The 18,581-nt window shown below is 40.1% G+C and overlaps 1 protein-coding gene across 2 annotated transcripts in view; it reads left to right on the top strand.

Moving 5' to 3' along the window:
- Nucleotides 1-18,581, top strand: part of LOC126210242 (REST corepressor 3) — an 80,065-nt gene that overhangs the window by 49,314 nt on the left and 12,170 nt on the right. The window contains exons 7-10 of one of the 2 annotated variants that reach the window (XM_049939429.1): nt 3,671-3,783; nt 11,089-11,302; nt 13,529-13,664; nt 15,483-15,664. In XM_049939429.1, coding sequence (XP_049795386.1) covers nt 3,671-3,783; nt 11,089-11,302; nt 13,529-13,664; nt 15,483-15,664 — 645 coding nt within the window. The remainder of the gene's footprint in view (nt 1-3,670; nt 3,784-11,088; nt 11,303-13,528; nt 13,665-15,482; nt 15,665-18,581) is intronic. The other variant, XM_049939430.1, reaches the window with a different exon arrangement.

Consider the following 18,581-nt stretch of genomic DNA (forward strand, 5'->3'; position numbering starts at 1 on the left):
ACATAACAAGAATTGTTCAAAAAATTGTGTATTTCACGGAACATTTTCAAAACTTTTATCAACTTTAAAACAATGTCCATCAGACATAATACACTTGTCCCAATATTTTTCTTTTCTCCGTTGGTGGAAACAGTTTTTAAATTCGTCTGTAGTTAGGCCACTTAGTGCCTCCAGCGATTTCACCCCTTCCCACTGCTACGTCTTGGAAAAACTTTTCTTTCAGGTATCTTTTCATTCTTGGAAATTAAAAAAAATTAAAAAATAAAAAAACACATGAGCCCAGATCCAGTTAGTGAAGTGGGTGAGAAGCCATTGTCATTTGATTTTTGACCAAAACCTTCCTGTCGCTAAATGCTGTGTGTACAGGGGAATTCCCCTGGTGGATGTTCTGGTTGCCACAATGCAGCTTGTTCTTTTCTCACCGTTTTATTTAATCACTGTAGCACTTCAAGGTAATATTGTTTGTTAAATGTGGTACCCAGGGGAATAAATTTATGTTGGAAGGTCTCCTTGATGTTGGAAAATATAAACAAATATGGGATCTCTCTTTGCTTTCTTTGGTCTTGGTGATGTTGCTTTGTTTCTGTGTTTTATCCATATCACCTCAGTTCAGACCCTGTGATGCTTTTCTGTCAAAATCCAGATCAGTTCTGGCTGTTATTTCAATTCCCAGCACACATGCAAATGATTGGCTCTCTGGCCATTAGAAAGCACACGCAGAAAGAACTTTGCTGCAACATCTTTCCTCTTCAAAACTTCAGTTAAAATTCGTTGGCATTAACTCCAGAATATTCCTGTAATTTGTACCAGTTTGCTGATTGTCCTATGACAATCAAAGAAATCACTTAGCACAGATTTTTTCAGTGTTTTATCCATTTTGGAAGTCGAGGGATGTCCCAGTCAGGTACATCTACAGTCGATATTTGGCCAGTTTTAAAATAAGAAAACCACCCACAAACCCATACCTGCCTCAAAGCATTCTCCTCATAAGCTGTCTGAAGCAATACTTCAGTTTTTACGGCTGATTTACCTATCATGTAAACTAGATTTTGAGCATGTTGTAGTTATATGTCTGCCATTGAAAAATCAAAATCGCCGAGTACATGAAACAGCACTTACAATAACTGCCACAGTGATCTCTAGTGAAGGCACATAGCGAGAGAACTCAGAACTAGTGTCCTCCCAAGTACCAGAGGAAAATTCCTGTTACTTTTGGATGTCCCCCCTCCCCGCATGTATGATGTGCAGAGCTACAGTGTTTATCCTGAAAAACCCCTCGATACTGTTCCTGCACTAATCTTATCATTACATCATTTATTGTATTTTAGGATTTCTTGCTAAGTTCCCTTACAGCATAAGGGTCCGTTGCTTTGTGAAGTGCTATTGACAATATGACACTTAGACTTCATACTTACAGTTCATGGAGTGTTGAATTACATGTGCTTCTGTGATGCTTCTGCAATCACCACTTACTAAGAACCACTGGTCATATGCTAATGGTGCCAGTCTGCTTGTGAACCGCTGCATGTAGCTTCTGTAATATGGCTTCCGATGCTGCATCCTGTAACTCTGGCCACACAATGATCCCTGTGAATAGTCTTTTTTGTTATGATTTTCATAATTCCCTTTCCTGGGCTAAAAAAGATGTCTCTTCCGGCAATAGTCTCTCAGGCAGTTGTTTAGCGGGACTGGGTGCTCCAGCTCCCTAAGGCAATCGTAGGAAGATGGCCACGACAGGTTATCGTAAGTGACAGTAATATCGATCATCATCGCAAGAGCGTACATAGAATGTGCTGCTAGCGAGACATAAAATAATGTTTAGACTGGTGAGTTTTGTAGGTGTGTTTAACATCTGCCTGAGAATGTATTTTCCCTAACTGGCTACCTTTACTAAAGGAATATCTGGTAGAGACGAATGTAATGCAGTGAAATAATTAACTGGGCCCGTGTGGGCCACAAATCAATATGTTTAAGATAAAGGTTCAACATTTGATCCCCAATGACTTTTTTCTAATACTTGTATGTCATGTATGCAAGACATCTAGGGTCAGGTTTTGCATGAAACTAAATTTTCAATACTCCGATTAAAGCAACTTTCAGCGAGCCGACTGGTAGTGGCCAGCAAGCTAGTTGCAGTGCTTGCTGTGTTGCCCTTTCTGCAGGCACGTGCAAAGCCTTGTCTATTATTGCTGGTTGTGTGCCAGCAGGACTGTTCCAGCCACTGCATTCTGTGTCACAAATTTATTTTAATTTTAGTGTGGACATCAGCTCAAATGACCAAGCTCAAACACTGTAGATTGATTAATACCCTAAAGATTCCAGTGTTCTTTCATTCTCATTTGTTTTATATCCTCTGTATGAAAATGAACAATAAAAGCATTTCCACATCGATCAAAGTGAGTTGACTACTTGTGAGCTCAGCACTCGACTGAGAAAAACAGTTTTCTCTTGCCGGTAAATTAGACCTAAACCGTTTTTGACCACCCCTCGTCCTCTGTGAGAAATTATGTGTGAATTATGAATGGTTCAATACCTGCTCGAGTATGACGTTGTACTGAGGATAGCTAAAGATATAAATTGTGCCAAATAAAGTAACACAGAGCAAACCAGAATGTGCACTTGGATGCAGTATTATAACTATACAGATGAAAATGATAAAATGAAAAACTAATCTTTCAATTTGAAAGGAAGGGAAAGGAAACAAATGGATGACAAGAAATTGTGTGATCGTTAATTAATAACACAGGAAATATTTAAATATATGTGACCATGAAGAGACAGAAAAGTGGTAGTTGGAGGAAAGAGGCACATCAAAGTTCCACAATGGATGATAAATTTAGCCAAAAGACACATCCAACTGAAATAAATAATTTTCCAGTATAGAATATACTCTTTAAAAATATATGTAAGCTAATTCATTAGGTTATTGTTGAATGCTGAAGAGGAAAGTGTGATTTGCTGCTCTGGAAGAAAATAAACAAATTATTTAGCTCTCAATATATTGTGGAAAGGAAGCTACTCTGACATGTTCGCACAATTGATGTTACCTGTTTTTCTTGGTAACTTGTTCCCCTTGTACTTAACTGCTGCCCATGCCCTGAACTTGGTTGTGCCTAACAAAAACAGACGTCCCTTGTCTTCCATTAATTTTAGTGTGTACTTAAACACATATGGCCTTTTTTTCTGTCAGTGTTTTGACTTCTTGTTTATTTATTCAGTTTTTCCTGTTGGTTTCATTAGTGTTTTCCTGCTCTTCTCTCTTCTTCCACCCTTTTCACTCTTTTCTGTGGTCTCTGCAATATCGGCTGTTGCTCTCTGGCCAGTTCATTGTCCTCAATGATTTTGTAAATACTCTATGAGAGATTAATTTTGTGGAACAGTTTTTATATTCATTATTTCTTCTTGGTCCCGTAGCATGTGCATCAAAGACAATACGTGCAATATGACCCTTAGTAATGTACTTAGTGTGATGATTTCGCATGTTAAGTATAGATATAGCAATCGGTTCACAATTATGTAATTAGACAAGTTACAATCTTCTGTTGTCTTACGTGCAAAGATGTAGACTAGTTTAATGTTGCATGCTGATTATATATTAAAAATTCTTGCATTTCACCAAAACTTTTTAAACGGTAGAACACTGAGTGAGATGGAGTGTACATTTTTGCAGAAGGACGGTGCCGAAGGAGGCAAGAATTCGTGTGCAAACTGTGGTGTGTCATGCACCCACACTCACGTCACTCCGAAGGGCAACATGTGCAGCACATGCTACCAGCACTGGAGGTGGGTGTCTCTCAAGTTGCGTTGTGCTTTCTACAAGTCAGGGGAGGGGCAAACTGATTTTGTGTTAATCAAGGACCGGTATGTTCTTGTGAAACGTGTGAAGTGAAAGAGTGCTATTGTCAGAAGATATCAAGTTGGTCCCGTATTTCTAGATTTCCAGAAGGCTTTTGGTACCGTTCCTCACAAGCAGATTCTTGCTAAATTGGGTGCTTACAGAGTATGGTCCCAGTTATGCAGCAGAATTTGTCGTTTTGTGTCAGAAAGGTAACAATTCATAATATTGATGGTAAGTCGTCAAGTGAAACAGAAGTGATGATTGGGGTCCTCCAAGCTGTTTCTGATCTGTGTATATGATTTAGGAGACAATTTATGCAGCCCTGTTTTTAGATGATTCTGTCATTTACCATCTTGTAAAGTAATCGGAAATACAAAACAAATAACAAAATTATTCAGATAAGATACCTGTGTTCTGCGAAAAGTGGCAGTTGATCCCAAATAATAAAAACTGTGAGATCTTCCACACAAGTAAAAAAACTGCACTGTTAAAATTGTGGTTACACTTTATAAAACAAATTTAAAGGTTGTCAATTCTGCTAAATACCTAGGGACTACAATTACAAGCTACTTAAACTGGAACCATCACATAGTAAATGTCGGGGAATGAACCAAAGACTAAATTTTATTGACAGAATACTTAAAAGGTGCAACAAATCTACTAAAGAAGCTGCCCACACTAAATTTATCCATCGTCTTTCATAATGTGGCTGCAGGTATGGGATGATTACCATTGGGATTAGAGGACATTGAAGTTGTTCAACGAAGAACCGCTCATTTCATGTTATCAAGAAATACGGGAGAGTGTGTCGTGGATATGATAAGTGAATTGGGGATGACCATCATTAAAACAAAGCCATTTTGTGTTGCAGCAAGCTCTTTTCACAAAATTTCGATTGCCCTCTTTCTCATATGATTGCAAAAATATTTTCTGTCAACTCCTACCTAAATAGGAAGAAATGACTATCGCAATGAAATAAGAAAAATCAGGGCTCGCACATAAAGATTTAGGTGTTCTTTTTCCTCCGTGCTATTCTAGAATGGAACAGTTGAGAAACAGTCTTTAAAGTGGTTCTGTGAACCCATTGCCAGACATTTAAGTGAGAATTGCAGAGTATTCATGTAAATTTATGTAACTGAAGTGGTCTGTACTGAGAGAATCTTCAGCTCGATCAAAGAAAACTTGTAATTTTACAGGTAGCAGTTAACAATCGTAGAGATTCGGCTGACAAAATATGTAACACAAATGACCAACATTCAGTTGTAAATGAAGCAGACGGGGGTGAATGTTTCATTGCAGCAACTGAAAAGCTCATTACAATTTGTTAAATAATTTTGCAAAACTGATCTTCTAGTAAGTACTGCTACATTTAGGAAATAATGTTTTGTTATGCAGTAATATCTGATGTCAAAATGCTTGTCTTGGCTTTTGGCATGTGTAAATGTGGACCTTTCTCCAGTGTTCCTTGAAACTATTAGGAGCACAATATTGAATGGAATTGGCTTCATACAAAGTTGCTAACAAATTCTGAAATGATCTCTTAGCCATGTCGACTGGACTAGGTTGCTCTTCAGTTAGCTGTCATGCTATTCTTGAATTGTTTTTGTAAGCGCTTTGTTTTTCTGTACTGGTCTGATGTGAGTTTGCCCGTCACAATACACAAACTCTCGTTCTTCGTCATCCCTGATCTTCGGTTATAAGTGATCAACTTATTGTATTGTTGGTAAAATGCTGCTGCCGGCCTCATTGAATGTGATATCTTGAGATACAAAAACATTCTGATTTGTGGAGTCAAAAAGTTGATAATTGGTCAGTTCTCCTTGATACCTGGCATAACTTTTTGGGATTCGGCATTAAGCTTGGTTTAAAATTGTTTTGTCAGAAGAGCAAAAGCATCAGATCCAATGACACAAAGATGTTCAGTGTAGGGTTTTCATCCATTCCAAAATTTCCATAGAGTTGTTTCATTGGAATCCTATTTAGGATGCAGACAGTAGAGTTGCTGCTTCAGCCCATATAAACTATTGGAGGGCCTTGGCTTTCAACATTGTTTGAGTGATTTCATCAGTGTCTGAATGTGTGTCTGTATTGACCATTAGCTTCTTGTGAGTATGTAGCAATCGTGTCCAGCTGGATTTCAAGGTTTCTTAGAAGGTGTTTCATGTCACAAGTTAAATATTCAGCACGAACACACCGAATTAACGAAATTGACCCATGACTTCGGATCTGTATCCTAGAAAATGAACAATCCTGTATCCAGTTGTCATCTTTAAATGTGACCAAAAACAGTGCACCATCAATTGATTCCACTGACATTGGACCTCAGAAGACCAAATACATAGACATTCACCTGAATTTGTAGAATTAATTATGTCATTGTTGTTGAACCTAAGCTGATACACCTTGCGTAGCTGACGGTGTTCGCAAATAACTCTTCTTGTTTTATTATGTTAAATCCTTCAACAATTCCCTTGGCTGAAATTTGCTGAATTACCTGTATACTGCCGTGCCCCAATCATTCATGGTGTTGCTTCAGGTCATTCTCTGCAACATTTAAGTCATCATGAAAAACAACCTATAAATATTGTTTTCTTGCTTCACAACTTCTGCTACAGTTTCTTTGTTACACACTAATATAAGTAGAGCTTCAGAAAAATGCATTGATTTTCTTTGAAGTACATGGTCCAACACCAAACAAATTCTTTTCCATAGCTGGTACATAAGATAAAATTTTAGAGGTGCACCTCGTTCCATTTACTGTCAATTTCTTCATTGGCAGTGGCAGTTCCCATACTGAAGGCTTGACATCCTTTATTATTGCTGAGTGATAGGCATTCCACTGTTACATACCAAAATTTCGATAGCAATTCCCGTGGAAAAGTCAGGTGATGCAACACACCTCAGTCCATAAGCCGTACATGTGACTGATAATATTCAAGCCACTTCACAAAAGTATATAGTGACATTTTGACATGTCATGTTTTAGTGACTAGACAATAAATGTATCTTCTGATTTATCTTTGTCATTTTTCTGTTTCTCCTTTTTTTTTCCATTCATTCTTGAGAACTGACTGTCCCCACTTTTTGTAGTAAAAAACTAGTCAGTGGATTGTAACAACATTCCATCCTGAACTTTCCATTTCATAGTCATTGGATTGTGTTGTTTGCTCAGTAGAACTATTGGTTTCATTAGGTTGAACTGACTTTTTCTTCCGCTAGCTGATAGCCATGGCAGCAAATGCACCAACTACGTCATCATCCATGGCCAATTATGACTCTTCTGTGATGAGTCATTACATCAACTTCTCCATATTTTGTTGACAAGTTGATCGCTTCCCTGTGCTGTTTTAAATGACAGCGAACACCGTCAGCTACGCAAGGTGTATCAGCTTAGGTTCAACAACAATGACTATGGAGTGATAATTTTTGTCACTATAGCATTCGACACTTTCTTCAACATTTCGGAGCTGCCGTGCCAGGTTTTCAACTTAGCTATGTGCATAATTACCAAATCATTCACTTTCATCCAGTATTCATGAAAATGCTGCAATAAGCTTAACTTTTTTGCTTCTGATAATTACTCATGTATGATCCTCAACTTGTTCCACATTCTGCATGCTGTCTCATAAACTAACAGATTTTGCATTTAATTGTCCTTTACTGATGTGGAAATTTGGACCATAGCCGAAAGCCGTCGGCACACGGACCGTGCTGTCGAACGTTAACATTGAGCGTGCCAAGTTCGACGTGCTGCTGAACGCTCCGGAACGATGTGACTTGTGCATACGGTACATGGGCCCCAACATGCTGTACGCGATCACAATGCACTCCAGCGGCAGTTGCAGGATGTTTCTAGCTCGTAAATCACACTGTCTACTAAAAAGCTGTGCATAAAATTCCCACATTAACTCTATCAAAACGCAAATTTCTTCTATTGCCCATAGGGTAGTCATGTTGTTCTATGTGTAATATACACAAATAAAAAACTTCAATATCCATGTACATGTTTTAAGACGTAAAAAGGAAGTACCGTGTTCAATAAGTAAGGACACAGGCTTATAAAAGTTCTATTACAAACAGTGCGATAAAATTTGCAATAGTTCTCCACATAAGATAAGCATTATTTCACCATTCCTACATTTTAGTAAAACCCTAATCGCATTCTTACTTCATCACTGCCCCTACCCAGTAGCAGAATTTTTGCAACATGTGAATTACGAAATGTAAAAGAAAAAGGACCAAAATATCGTTATACAAGTAGCGCAAGCCAATCGAACAAACTAACTCCTCAAAAAAAGGTGAACTTACATTTACATAACATCAAATACTATAGCATATACATATATTAAACTAATAATAATGCGTCAGAACCTATTACACGAATGTTGGGAAAAAAAATTTAGACGTGGTGAGACGCGAACCATTGGCATTTCAATAGAAGCCGGTAAGGCTACTCACTACACTAAACTGACATCAAACCTCTCACAGCCAACCCTAATATATTGACACTTGCTAAAAGCTTTAATCGTAGCTATGTTACTAAGTGAAATTTAATTATAACAAATTGTACCAAGAAAAATGCGTTTTTGGTGGATCCTCAGTGTGTCGTTGGCTTCAAATGGCATACTCTCATAACATGCAAGTTACAATAATACTTTTGCCACGAATAAGATGTTTCTCATTATTTTTTGCAATGAATCACACAGTTAACAATGGGTTTTCGAGTGATTCTCAATTTGCTGGTGCTCAGAAACAGCATATATACCAGGTGATAAAAAAGTCAGTATAAATTTGAAAACTGAATAAATCACGGAATAATATATCTAAAAACAAAGATGATGTAACTTATCAAACGAAAGCGTTGGTATGTTGATAGACAAACAAACAAACACACACACAAAATTCAAGCTTTCGCAACCCACGGTTGCTTCATCAGGAAAGAGGGAAGGAGAGGGAAAGACGAAAGGATGTGGGTTTTAAGGGAGAGGGTAAGGAGTCATTCCAATCCCGGGAGCGGAAAGACTTACCTTAGGGGGGAAAAAAGGACAGGTGTACACTCGTGCGCGCGCGCGCGCTAGCGCGCGCACACACACACACACACACACACACACACACACACACACACACACACACACACACACACACGTATCCATCCGCACATATATAGGTATACGTGCGGATGGATATGTGTGTATGTGTGTGCGTGAGGAATAATTTTGTGAACAACACTAAAGCTTGTCCGTAGTTATGGTGAGGCATTGGCGTCGGATGTTGTCTTTCAGCATCCCTAGAGATGTCAGTCGATCACGATACACTCGCGACTTCAGGTAAACCCAAAGCCAATAATCGCACGGACTGAGGTCTGGGGACCTGGGAGGCCAAGTATGACGAAAGTGGCTGCCGAGCACACGATCATCACCAAACGATGCGCACAAGATATCTTTCACGCATCTAACAATACTTTTTTTTTTTTTTAAGTGAAACCCCATGTCATTCCAAGCATGTGTGTCAATTTTTACCTCTCTATCTACATTATTCCGTGGTTTATTAAGTTTTCAAATTTATACTGACTTTTTGATCACCTGGTACATATAAGCTTGAAATGAATGCCAGTATGGTGCCTGTGCTGAAGGGAGATTGCGTGCATGTGACGTAGGTGGCTTTGTCCCATCTCATTGGTCAACGCTCAGATGCACGCTCAGAATATCAGACCTGTTAGATATTGCTTTGCACATTTAGGAAGACTCCTGAGCGAGCTATTCCTCGCTATGATGTCAGAAACTTGGCACGCTCAAAGTTTGGATGCACTGTCTGTGTGCTGACGGCTTTGTCAGTTTTAGTAGGCTGAACTCGTGTTGCAATTAAAAGATCAAAAACTCTGTAGGCATTGAGAATTGCAGTCATCTGGAATTTCCAAGAATCATAACTCTTCCGGTCTAATTTTGTGATAGGTCTCACAGAAACTTTGTAAATTTTCTTTCATCAGAATTTGTGTAAATGGCGTAAAAAGAGTACACATAGTAATGGCAGCTGACAATATTTTTCTTAATAAATTCTCATGACCCATAACCTGTTGGAGTATTGAATATCTGCAGGGAGAAATAATGTTTTTTCTTTTTATTAACTAAATGACTTATTTATCTGACTTGACAAGCGTTCTTTACAATTGTTGACTTCAGAAGAACAACATACTTGATGATGAAAAACAGAGTAAATGTGTGTGCACCTCTGAAAAACTATGAACTTTATTTTGAGAGAATTGAAAGTAAAGGAAAGTGTGTGAAAACTTTTCAACAATGTTCATGCTGTAAATGAATAAATAATAACCCCTGTACACATAATGGTTGCCTCATGTATGGGAAAGATTGTAGCATTTTCATTGCATGTAAACAGGTACAGCCACCAGGTGACGAGACATTTTGCAGTCAACCGTTGGAGACACTCTGTATTTTAGTGATTATAGACCCAGTTTAATTTTTAAATGGTTAGAAGATGCACCACTCGAGAACTGCAGACCTTTTTCACTTCAGGATTGTCGTGCAGGATCCTCTGAATCACATCTAAGTCAAAGAGTGCCTGCAGTGTGTTGATAGGTGCAGTGGGCATCCTCTTCAATTATCGTTGGGGCTCTGAGCTCGTTTTCTTCAGTAGTGGCCAGCCTAATTGACTTCATCGTAGAGATAGTTTCTCTCGTGAATGCACTTGTTAAACTAGGAGCGGACTTTTGCTTTAGAAAGTGAAGTGCCGACAAAAATCTACTGTTAATTTTCAAACACTGATGTGAGTTAATCTCCCTAAAAAGTTCCTTGTGAGGCCGACTGCACCTTAAAAAGGTATCCCACCAAAGACAAATACATGGCATTATTGTGAATTGAAACCACATTCTCCAAACAAAATAAAGACTTGCTAACTGTGCAGTGACAGATGTGGACACGTTAAAATCATAAAATAACTACTGCATTACTGCCTCAGTGTGACAGACTCGTGTAGTGAAACAGTTGACAGATGGGCCACCCGACAGGCTGAGCAATCTAAAATGTGTGCAACTGACAGCGGATGCCACTGTTAATACCAGCCTCAGAATGAAGCAGCCCAATGGCAAACTCTCAAAAAAGTCTCAAAATTTCGAGTGACCTTCACGTGTAGTTTTATACCTGGGAAGCTACACCAAAGGCCAAATTGATAGATGTTCTTAAAAAATGGCTTCACATTTCAGTTTACTGTAAATTTTCAATTGTTTTTGCCTGCAGGCGTACCGGCAGTGTGCGTCCAACGACAGGCCCTGTGAAGAGAGACCGCCACATGCATTCCTTACTGCGACACAAGCGCAAGCCGCCGCGCGGCATGTACATCAACCACGACGACCTGGTCGCCATGGCATCATCGCAGGGAGGCGGTGCTGGCGCAGGGGGCGAGCACATGCTGAAGGCCATGGACCGCGAGATAGTCTCCCTAAAGAGGCAGGTCAGTAACTTTGGCAATGTCTGGACACTCCAGTGATTACATTCACAAGGTGGTGGAGTTTTATGTTATTTATTTATTTGTTTATTTATTTTCCAACTATCCTTGCATTCTTCAGTAACACTGCATTTCAAAAGCTTCTATTCTCTTGCAGTCTGTGCTGATTATTGTTAACATTTTACTTTTGTATAAAGCTGTGCTACAAGCATTTTCAGAAAAGACTGCTTATCATTTAAATTTATATTAATTGTTAACATACTACTCTTTTTTGGAAAAGCTTTTCTCTCTATTGGCAGTCAGCATTTTATAGCTTGTTTAGTTCTGCCATTATCAGTTACTTGGCTGCCCAAAAAAACGTTCTGTACTACTTTGAGAATCTTGTTTCTTAATCCTAATTCCCTCACTATTGTGTGAATTATTTCAACTATACTCCATTGTTCTCTATTTAGTTTTGTGTATAACCTCTTTACAAAACACTATCTGTCCTGTTCTACTAGTATATATTTTCCTCACAAGCACAATTAAAGAAAATTGAAGTGTATAATCCACTCAGGCTACAAGAACCCGTATTTGAGACACACAATGTTGTTCATTTCGCAGTAATATTTCCCTAATTCTTGACATTTTGGTTACCTCTGTGGACATAATCATCATCATAAAAGGCTGGTCATATACATTATATGATCAGAAGTATCTGGGCATCCCCAAAAACACTATGTTTTTCATATTAGATGCATTGTGTTGCCACCTACTGTCAGGGAACTCCATATCGGCGATCTCAGTAGTTTTTAGACATTGTGAGAGAGCAGAATGGGGCACTCCGCCGAGCTCATGGACTTCGAACGTGGTTGGGTGATTGGGTGTCAATTGTGTCATACATCTGTACACTAGATTTCTACACTCCTAAACATCCCTAGGTCCACTGTTTCCGATGTGATAGTGAATTGGAAACGTGAAGGGACACGTACAGCGCAAAAATGTACAGGCCGACCTCAGTCTGTTGACAGACAGAGACTGCCGACACTTGAAAAGGGTTGTAATGTGTAATAGGCAGACATCTATCCAGACCATAAGACAGGAATTCCAGACTGCATCAGGATCCACTGTAAGTTCTATGACAGTTAGGCGAGAGGTGAAAAAAAACTTGGATTTCAAGATCGAGCGGCGCCTCATAAGCCACACATCACAATGGTAAATGCCAAACAATGCCTCGCTTGGTGTAAGGGGCGTAAACATTGGTTGATTGAATTGTGGAAAAACATTTTGTGAAGTGACAGAGTCACAGTACACAATGTGCTGATTCGATGGCAGGGTGTGGGTATGGCGAATGTCCGGTGAAAGTCATCTGCTAGCGTGTGGTGTGCCAACAGTAAAATTCGGAGGTGGTGCTATTATGGTGTTGTAGTGTTTTTCATGGAAGGGGCTTGCATCCCTTGTTGTTTTGTTTGGCTCTATCACAGCACAGGCCTACATTGATGTTTTAAGCACCTTCTTGCTTCCCACTGCTGAAGAGCAATTCGGGAATGGCGATTGCATCTTTCAACACGATCGATCAAGCACCTGTTCATAATGCACAGCCTCTGGCGGAGTGGTTACACGACAATAACAGCCCTGTAAAGGGCTGACCTGCACAGATTCCTGACCTGAATCCTATAGAACACCTTTGGGAAGTTTTGGAATTCCGACTTCGTGCCAGGCCTTACTGACCGACATTGATAACTCTCCATGCGCAGCACTCCGTGAAGTATGGGCTGACATTCCCCAAGAAACCTTCCGGCACTTGATTGAACGTATGGCTGTGAGAGTGGAAGCTGTCATCAAGGCTAAGGGTGGGCCAACACCATATTGAATTCCAGCATTACTGATGGAGGGCGCCATGAAATTGAGTCATTTTCAGCCAGGTGTCCAGATACTTTTGATCACATAGTGTACGGCTGCCGTGTTGTCTGCAAACAAAATGTGTGAAACTTTCTGAATGCCTCATTAATGGAATAAATTTGGTACTTCATATAATTCTTTCCCTGTGTACTAAATTCATCCAAGGAAGTAGAAAAATCTAGTTACTGACCAATGTGAGCACCGTATTCTCTTACGTCCAGTTATTTCTCTCGTGGGTGTTAAAACAGGGTTATGTACTTGTTGTATTTGCGAAAGGAAATGAAGCAGTACTTATAATTTGAGTCAGCTCTGTTACAAGAAACTAGATTCGATTTATCTGGCTTTTAACAGGTGCAGAATAACAAGCAAACCTTGAGTGCTCTCCGCCGAAAGACATCTGAAGGCATTGACGAGTACAGACCTCTGGACTCGAACACCCGTATCAATGCTCGTTGGACAAACGACGAATTGTTGCTTGCAGTGCAAGGTATGTGTATTTACGTATTCCTCTTAAATATTAGTGTTGATTTATATAATGGCTTAAAGGGAATGACAGATACAGATAAATGTCTTCCAAGTTTCTAGTGTTTGAATTTAATAAATGCCTGGAGGCAAACCAAAAAAGTTAAAATTGCTTTTCTGTTCTAACATGTAATAAAAATTTTCAGTTTTGGTCGAGACTACACTTAATTTTCATACTTCCCCTCTCATCAGTGTTTTTCATTACTCTCGCCATATAGAGGAGACATTGAGACACAGACAGGCATCACAGAAAGACTACCATACATTTGAGCTTTTGACCAGAAGTTCTTCACACACACACACACACACACACACACACACACACTTGACCACTGTCCCTGGCCTCTGTGGGTGATTGGCGTAAGGAGGAAGCTGGGATAGGGAGGAGGGGGAGGGAAGGTGTGGGGGAATATTTAGTGCTGCTGGTGGGAGCATGCAGGGATGTGATGGGAGCAGGGTAGAGCTGCTAGGTGCAGTCGGGAAGTTTGAGGGGGGTGGGTAGGGGGGAAGAGTGGAAAATGAAAGATGTAGAGGGTGGGCAAAGGCTAGTGTGTGCATTGGTGGAATAGAAGGCTGTGTAGTGCTGGAGTGGAAGCAGGGAAGGTGAAGGACGGGATCTATCGGAGGTTGAGGCCAGGGGGCTTACGGAATGTTGGATATGTAGCAGGGAGAGTTCCCATCTGTACAGTTCAGGAAAGCTGCTGTTGTAGGAAAGATCTAGAAGGCGGAGGCTGTGAAACAGTCATTGATGAAAGGCAGGTTGTATCGGGCAGCATCTTCAGCAACTGGGTAGTCCAGCTGCCTCTTGGCCACAGTTTGTCAGAGGGCAGTCATGTGAACAGGTAGCTCGTTTATTGTTGTGCCCACATAGAAAGCGACACAGTGGTTGCAGCTTAGTGTGTAGATCACATGATTTCCCCGACTACTCTATCTGTCCTCATCCCTGCCCTAGCCTCGTCCTTACCCCCACAGCCGGCCAGTGTGGCCATGCGGTTCTAGGCGCTTCAGTCTGGAACCGCGTGACCGCTACGGTCACAGGTTCGAATCCTGCCTCGGGCATGGATGTGTGTGATGTCCTTAGGTTAGTTAGGTTTAAATAGTTCTGAGTTCTAGGGGACTGATGACCACAGATGTTAAGTCCCATAGTGCTCAGAGCCATTTGAACCATTTTCCTTACCCCCACCACCCACAGATACCTTACCACATCAGCTGCAGTTGCTATAGGCTATCTGTCCTCAGCGGCGAGAGGTAGTGGTTTGTGTGTGTGTGTGTGTGTGTGTGTGTGTGTGTGTGTATACTTTACAAGAAGGCCTTTTGGCTGAAAGCTCATATTTATCACAGTATTTTTGTGATGCATGTCTACAACTCAGTGTCTCCTCTAATGGTGAGTAGCAATCTATAATATTGTTGTTATTCCATCCTGGATTTCGCAATGTTTGAGTTTTCTTTGCTCTATTCTTCTTCAGTGTGGCAGCTTCTACCTCAAGGGTGGCTTTTTTTCCATTCTAACTGTTGTCTGTTACTTTTGTCTCAATTCATCCAAATGGCTTCCCCACAGTAACAATTACTTGTATGATATGTAATCTTGTGAAAGTTTCTTCAGATTTTCCTCGATATCGAAAATAATATACCTGAACTAACGGTGGTGATTTTAGCATTAGACTAAGACCCATTTTGCAGCAGGTAGTGTACGTTTCAAGTAGTGCTTGGCAATATTGCCACTTGTTGTTGTACTGTATCTTTACTGGAATGTTTAATAGTTGATGGTTTCCTGTACCAACAGGTGTGCGCAAATATGGAAAGGACTTCCGTGCAATTGCAGAAGTTCTGGGCACAAAAACAGAAGCCCACGTGCGTAGTTATTTTGTCAATTATCGTCGCCGTTACAATCTCGATGCTGTTCTGAAGGAATTTGAAGCAGAAAATGGACCCATTGTTGATGCTGAAGCAGACAAAGATGAGAAGGTTAGCGGCAGAAAGGATTTCTTGCTGCATTTATGAATTTTGCATGCATTGTGTGTCTGACTGATCAACTTCTAAGAAAGTGCTCAACATTATTAGTTGATTAAGGAAGAGGTGGATGTGTGTCTTGTTGGGGAACAAGTTGTGAGTGGTGTTGTTTTGTGTGTGTGTGTGTGTGTGTGTGTGTGTGTGTGTGTGTGTGTGTGTGTGTGTGTGTTTTAGTTTCAGTTTTATATCTCCCAGAGTATTTATTAGCCTTACTATTCATGAATAAATAGACTCTTTGCATTGCAATTAAGCAGTAAATATCTTTGTTGTCTACCGTAAATATCTTGAGTGTTTCATCATAAAATTAACAGACTTAAAAAAATATTAATTATAGTAGCAATTACCAGGTGATATTGTTGGTATATCAACCCACAACATATCAGCACATGATATTGATGAAAAATACATGGTTAGAACAACAACAACAACATTAATAATTATCTTCCATATTCGATAAAAAAAAGGGTTCTTGATTGTTTATTTTATTTAGCTGTATGGCTAGAGATACAGCATCTATCATGATTGAAATTTACACTTCTATGTCTAGACTACGAATGTAGTCTATAGTTTGTGGAGTAGCGAGAGCAAAGTCACTAGTACTGCCATTATACTTTCTTGTCCTGTATACATTGATGATGTGCTGGATCGTCTGTTGTGTAGCACCACTGTCACACTCAGGCGTTGGAGTTATGTTCCACTTGAAGTGGGAGGTTGCACAATTCCCATGGGTGGTTCAGATTCTGTGGACCATTGTCTGCGTGGGAGGTTGAAACCAGGTGGTGGCGTCTTCTTCACAGGAGGCATTTTTGGGCAGCGTTTGTCGTTAAGTCTCTTCTGCCACTAGATGGTAGTTTGGTAGTTGCCGTTCCTCAAGTTCATGCCATCTCTTGTCGGTGGTTTTCTCGAATGCATTTGCGTTGCTGGTGTCAGAACGTATCGGTAGTTCTGGGTTGTCCATTATTTTGTTGAATTCTCTTAAGAGAACGTCTTCATATCTGAGATCTGGTGGGGGGGATATGACTTGGTACTGGTAGCCAGTGTATGGGAGTAGATTTGATTGTGTCAGTGATAAGACACATTGTGGTATTTAGTTGGGTATCTATGATATTAGTGTGGGTGCTGTTGAGCCAGGCAGCAGCACAGTATTCAACAGTCGAGTACACTGACCCTAGAGCTGAGCATCGTAGAGTTGAGGCTGTAGATCCCAAAGTTGTTCCACATAGTTTATGAATTATGTTGCTGCGGGTTCTTATTTTTGCAGCAACATTTTGGAGATGATGTTTGAAAGACAGCGTTTTATCCAATATGACACCTAGGTATTTAGGGTACCTGTTGTGTCTCGATTGCTGGTTGTCCATGCACACCCTTAACTCCCTATTAGCCATTTTGTTGCTTAGATGAAAGCAACAAACTTCAGTTTTATTGGTGTTTGGTTTGAGTGCCCTTTTATGGAGTACTGAGTCAGCTTCTTGAGGTCTTCTGTCAGGATCTCGTCCATTTGTTCAATGGTTTGTTTTCTAATAGCAATTGCCCAGTCATCTGCATATCTGAATTTCTTTGAAAGCATCACTGGCATGTCTGAAATGTACATACTAAACAGTAAGGGAGCAAGAACTGGCCCTTGAAGTAGCCCGTTGTTCAACGATCTTTTATTGCTTACATCTTTTCCCGTATACACACAGAATTGTCTTTGGCTCAGCTTGGTGTTCAAAAGTCATACAGTTCTTCTACATGGGATAACTTAAAGGAGCTTGTAGAGTACTCTGTCTTTCCATACTGTATCATAGGCCGCTTTTAAATCTATGACTGCTGCTGAAGTATTAAGTTTTCATTGATAGCCTGCTTCTATGTAAGTTGTAAGAGACATAACTTGATCTGTTGTATTCTTGGGTGGTCTAAAACTCACCTGTTCCACTGGAATTACCTTGAGTATATCAGGACCAATTCTGTTCAGTAAAAGTCTTTCCACGAGTTTATATGCAATGCTGAGCAAGGCAATAGGGCGGTAGCTTTCTGGCTTTTCACTTGGTTTATTTTTCTTCAGTATAGCAATAATATTTGTTTGAAGAGCTTAGGTATCTGGCCTCTTTCAAGAATATCAGTGTAGAATTTGGCTAGCCAGGCATGAGCCTGTTTTCCACAGTGAGCAAAGAACCGTGGGTGTAGGCCGTCCTCACCAGGGGGTTTACCTAATTTAGTGTCACTGATGGCAGTGTTTATTTCTTCCACGTTGAATGGTTTGGGTTGTGTCATCGGGAAGCTATGTTTAAGGAGTTTCATTTCTTTCTTTATATCCTTAGTAAGATTTTTGCTCCTTTTGCTTTTGGAAATCATGACTATATGCGAGGCAGTCTTGTTTGGGTGGGTTTCTGACATTGTCTATGCAGTTGTTTTTCCATCTCCAAGATCCTTAGAAGAGACCAAGCTTCTTGGCTTGATTATTTGTAGTCAAATGAGCTAACTTTATCTTTCCATTTTTTTCCTCATGGCTGCATCTAGGCTGTGTAATAGCTGATCTGCAATTTCATGGTCATTGCTCTCAGTAAATTGTTGGTAAAGGTTTTTGCTTTCTTGACTCGATCCAGGAATACATTCTTTGCGATACCCTGTAGGGATATGTTTCTGTGCTGCAGATATCATAGCTCTTATAAATCATTCATAAGCTTCATATGTAGGTGGTATTAGACGTATACAGTTATCAAGTTCTTCAGTGCAGCCAGGCCAATTGGCCTTATTGAAGTTCCAGTGTAGTCGAGGGTTGGATGTCATCAGGGGGATTTGGATGCCGATTTCATATAGCACAGGTCTGTACTGACTATGAGGGAAGTCATTAAGCACCTTTCGAGTAGTTGGTAAAGGTTTTTTCCTTCAT

This window comes from Schistocerca nitens, chromosome 10 (assembly GCF_023898315.1).
Source record: "Schistocerca nitens isolate TAMUIC-IGC-003100 chromosome 10, iqSchNite1.1, whole genome shotgun sequence".
NCBI lineage: Eukaryota > Metazoa > Arthropoda > Insecta > Orthoptera > Acrididae > Schistocerca > Schistocerca nitens.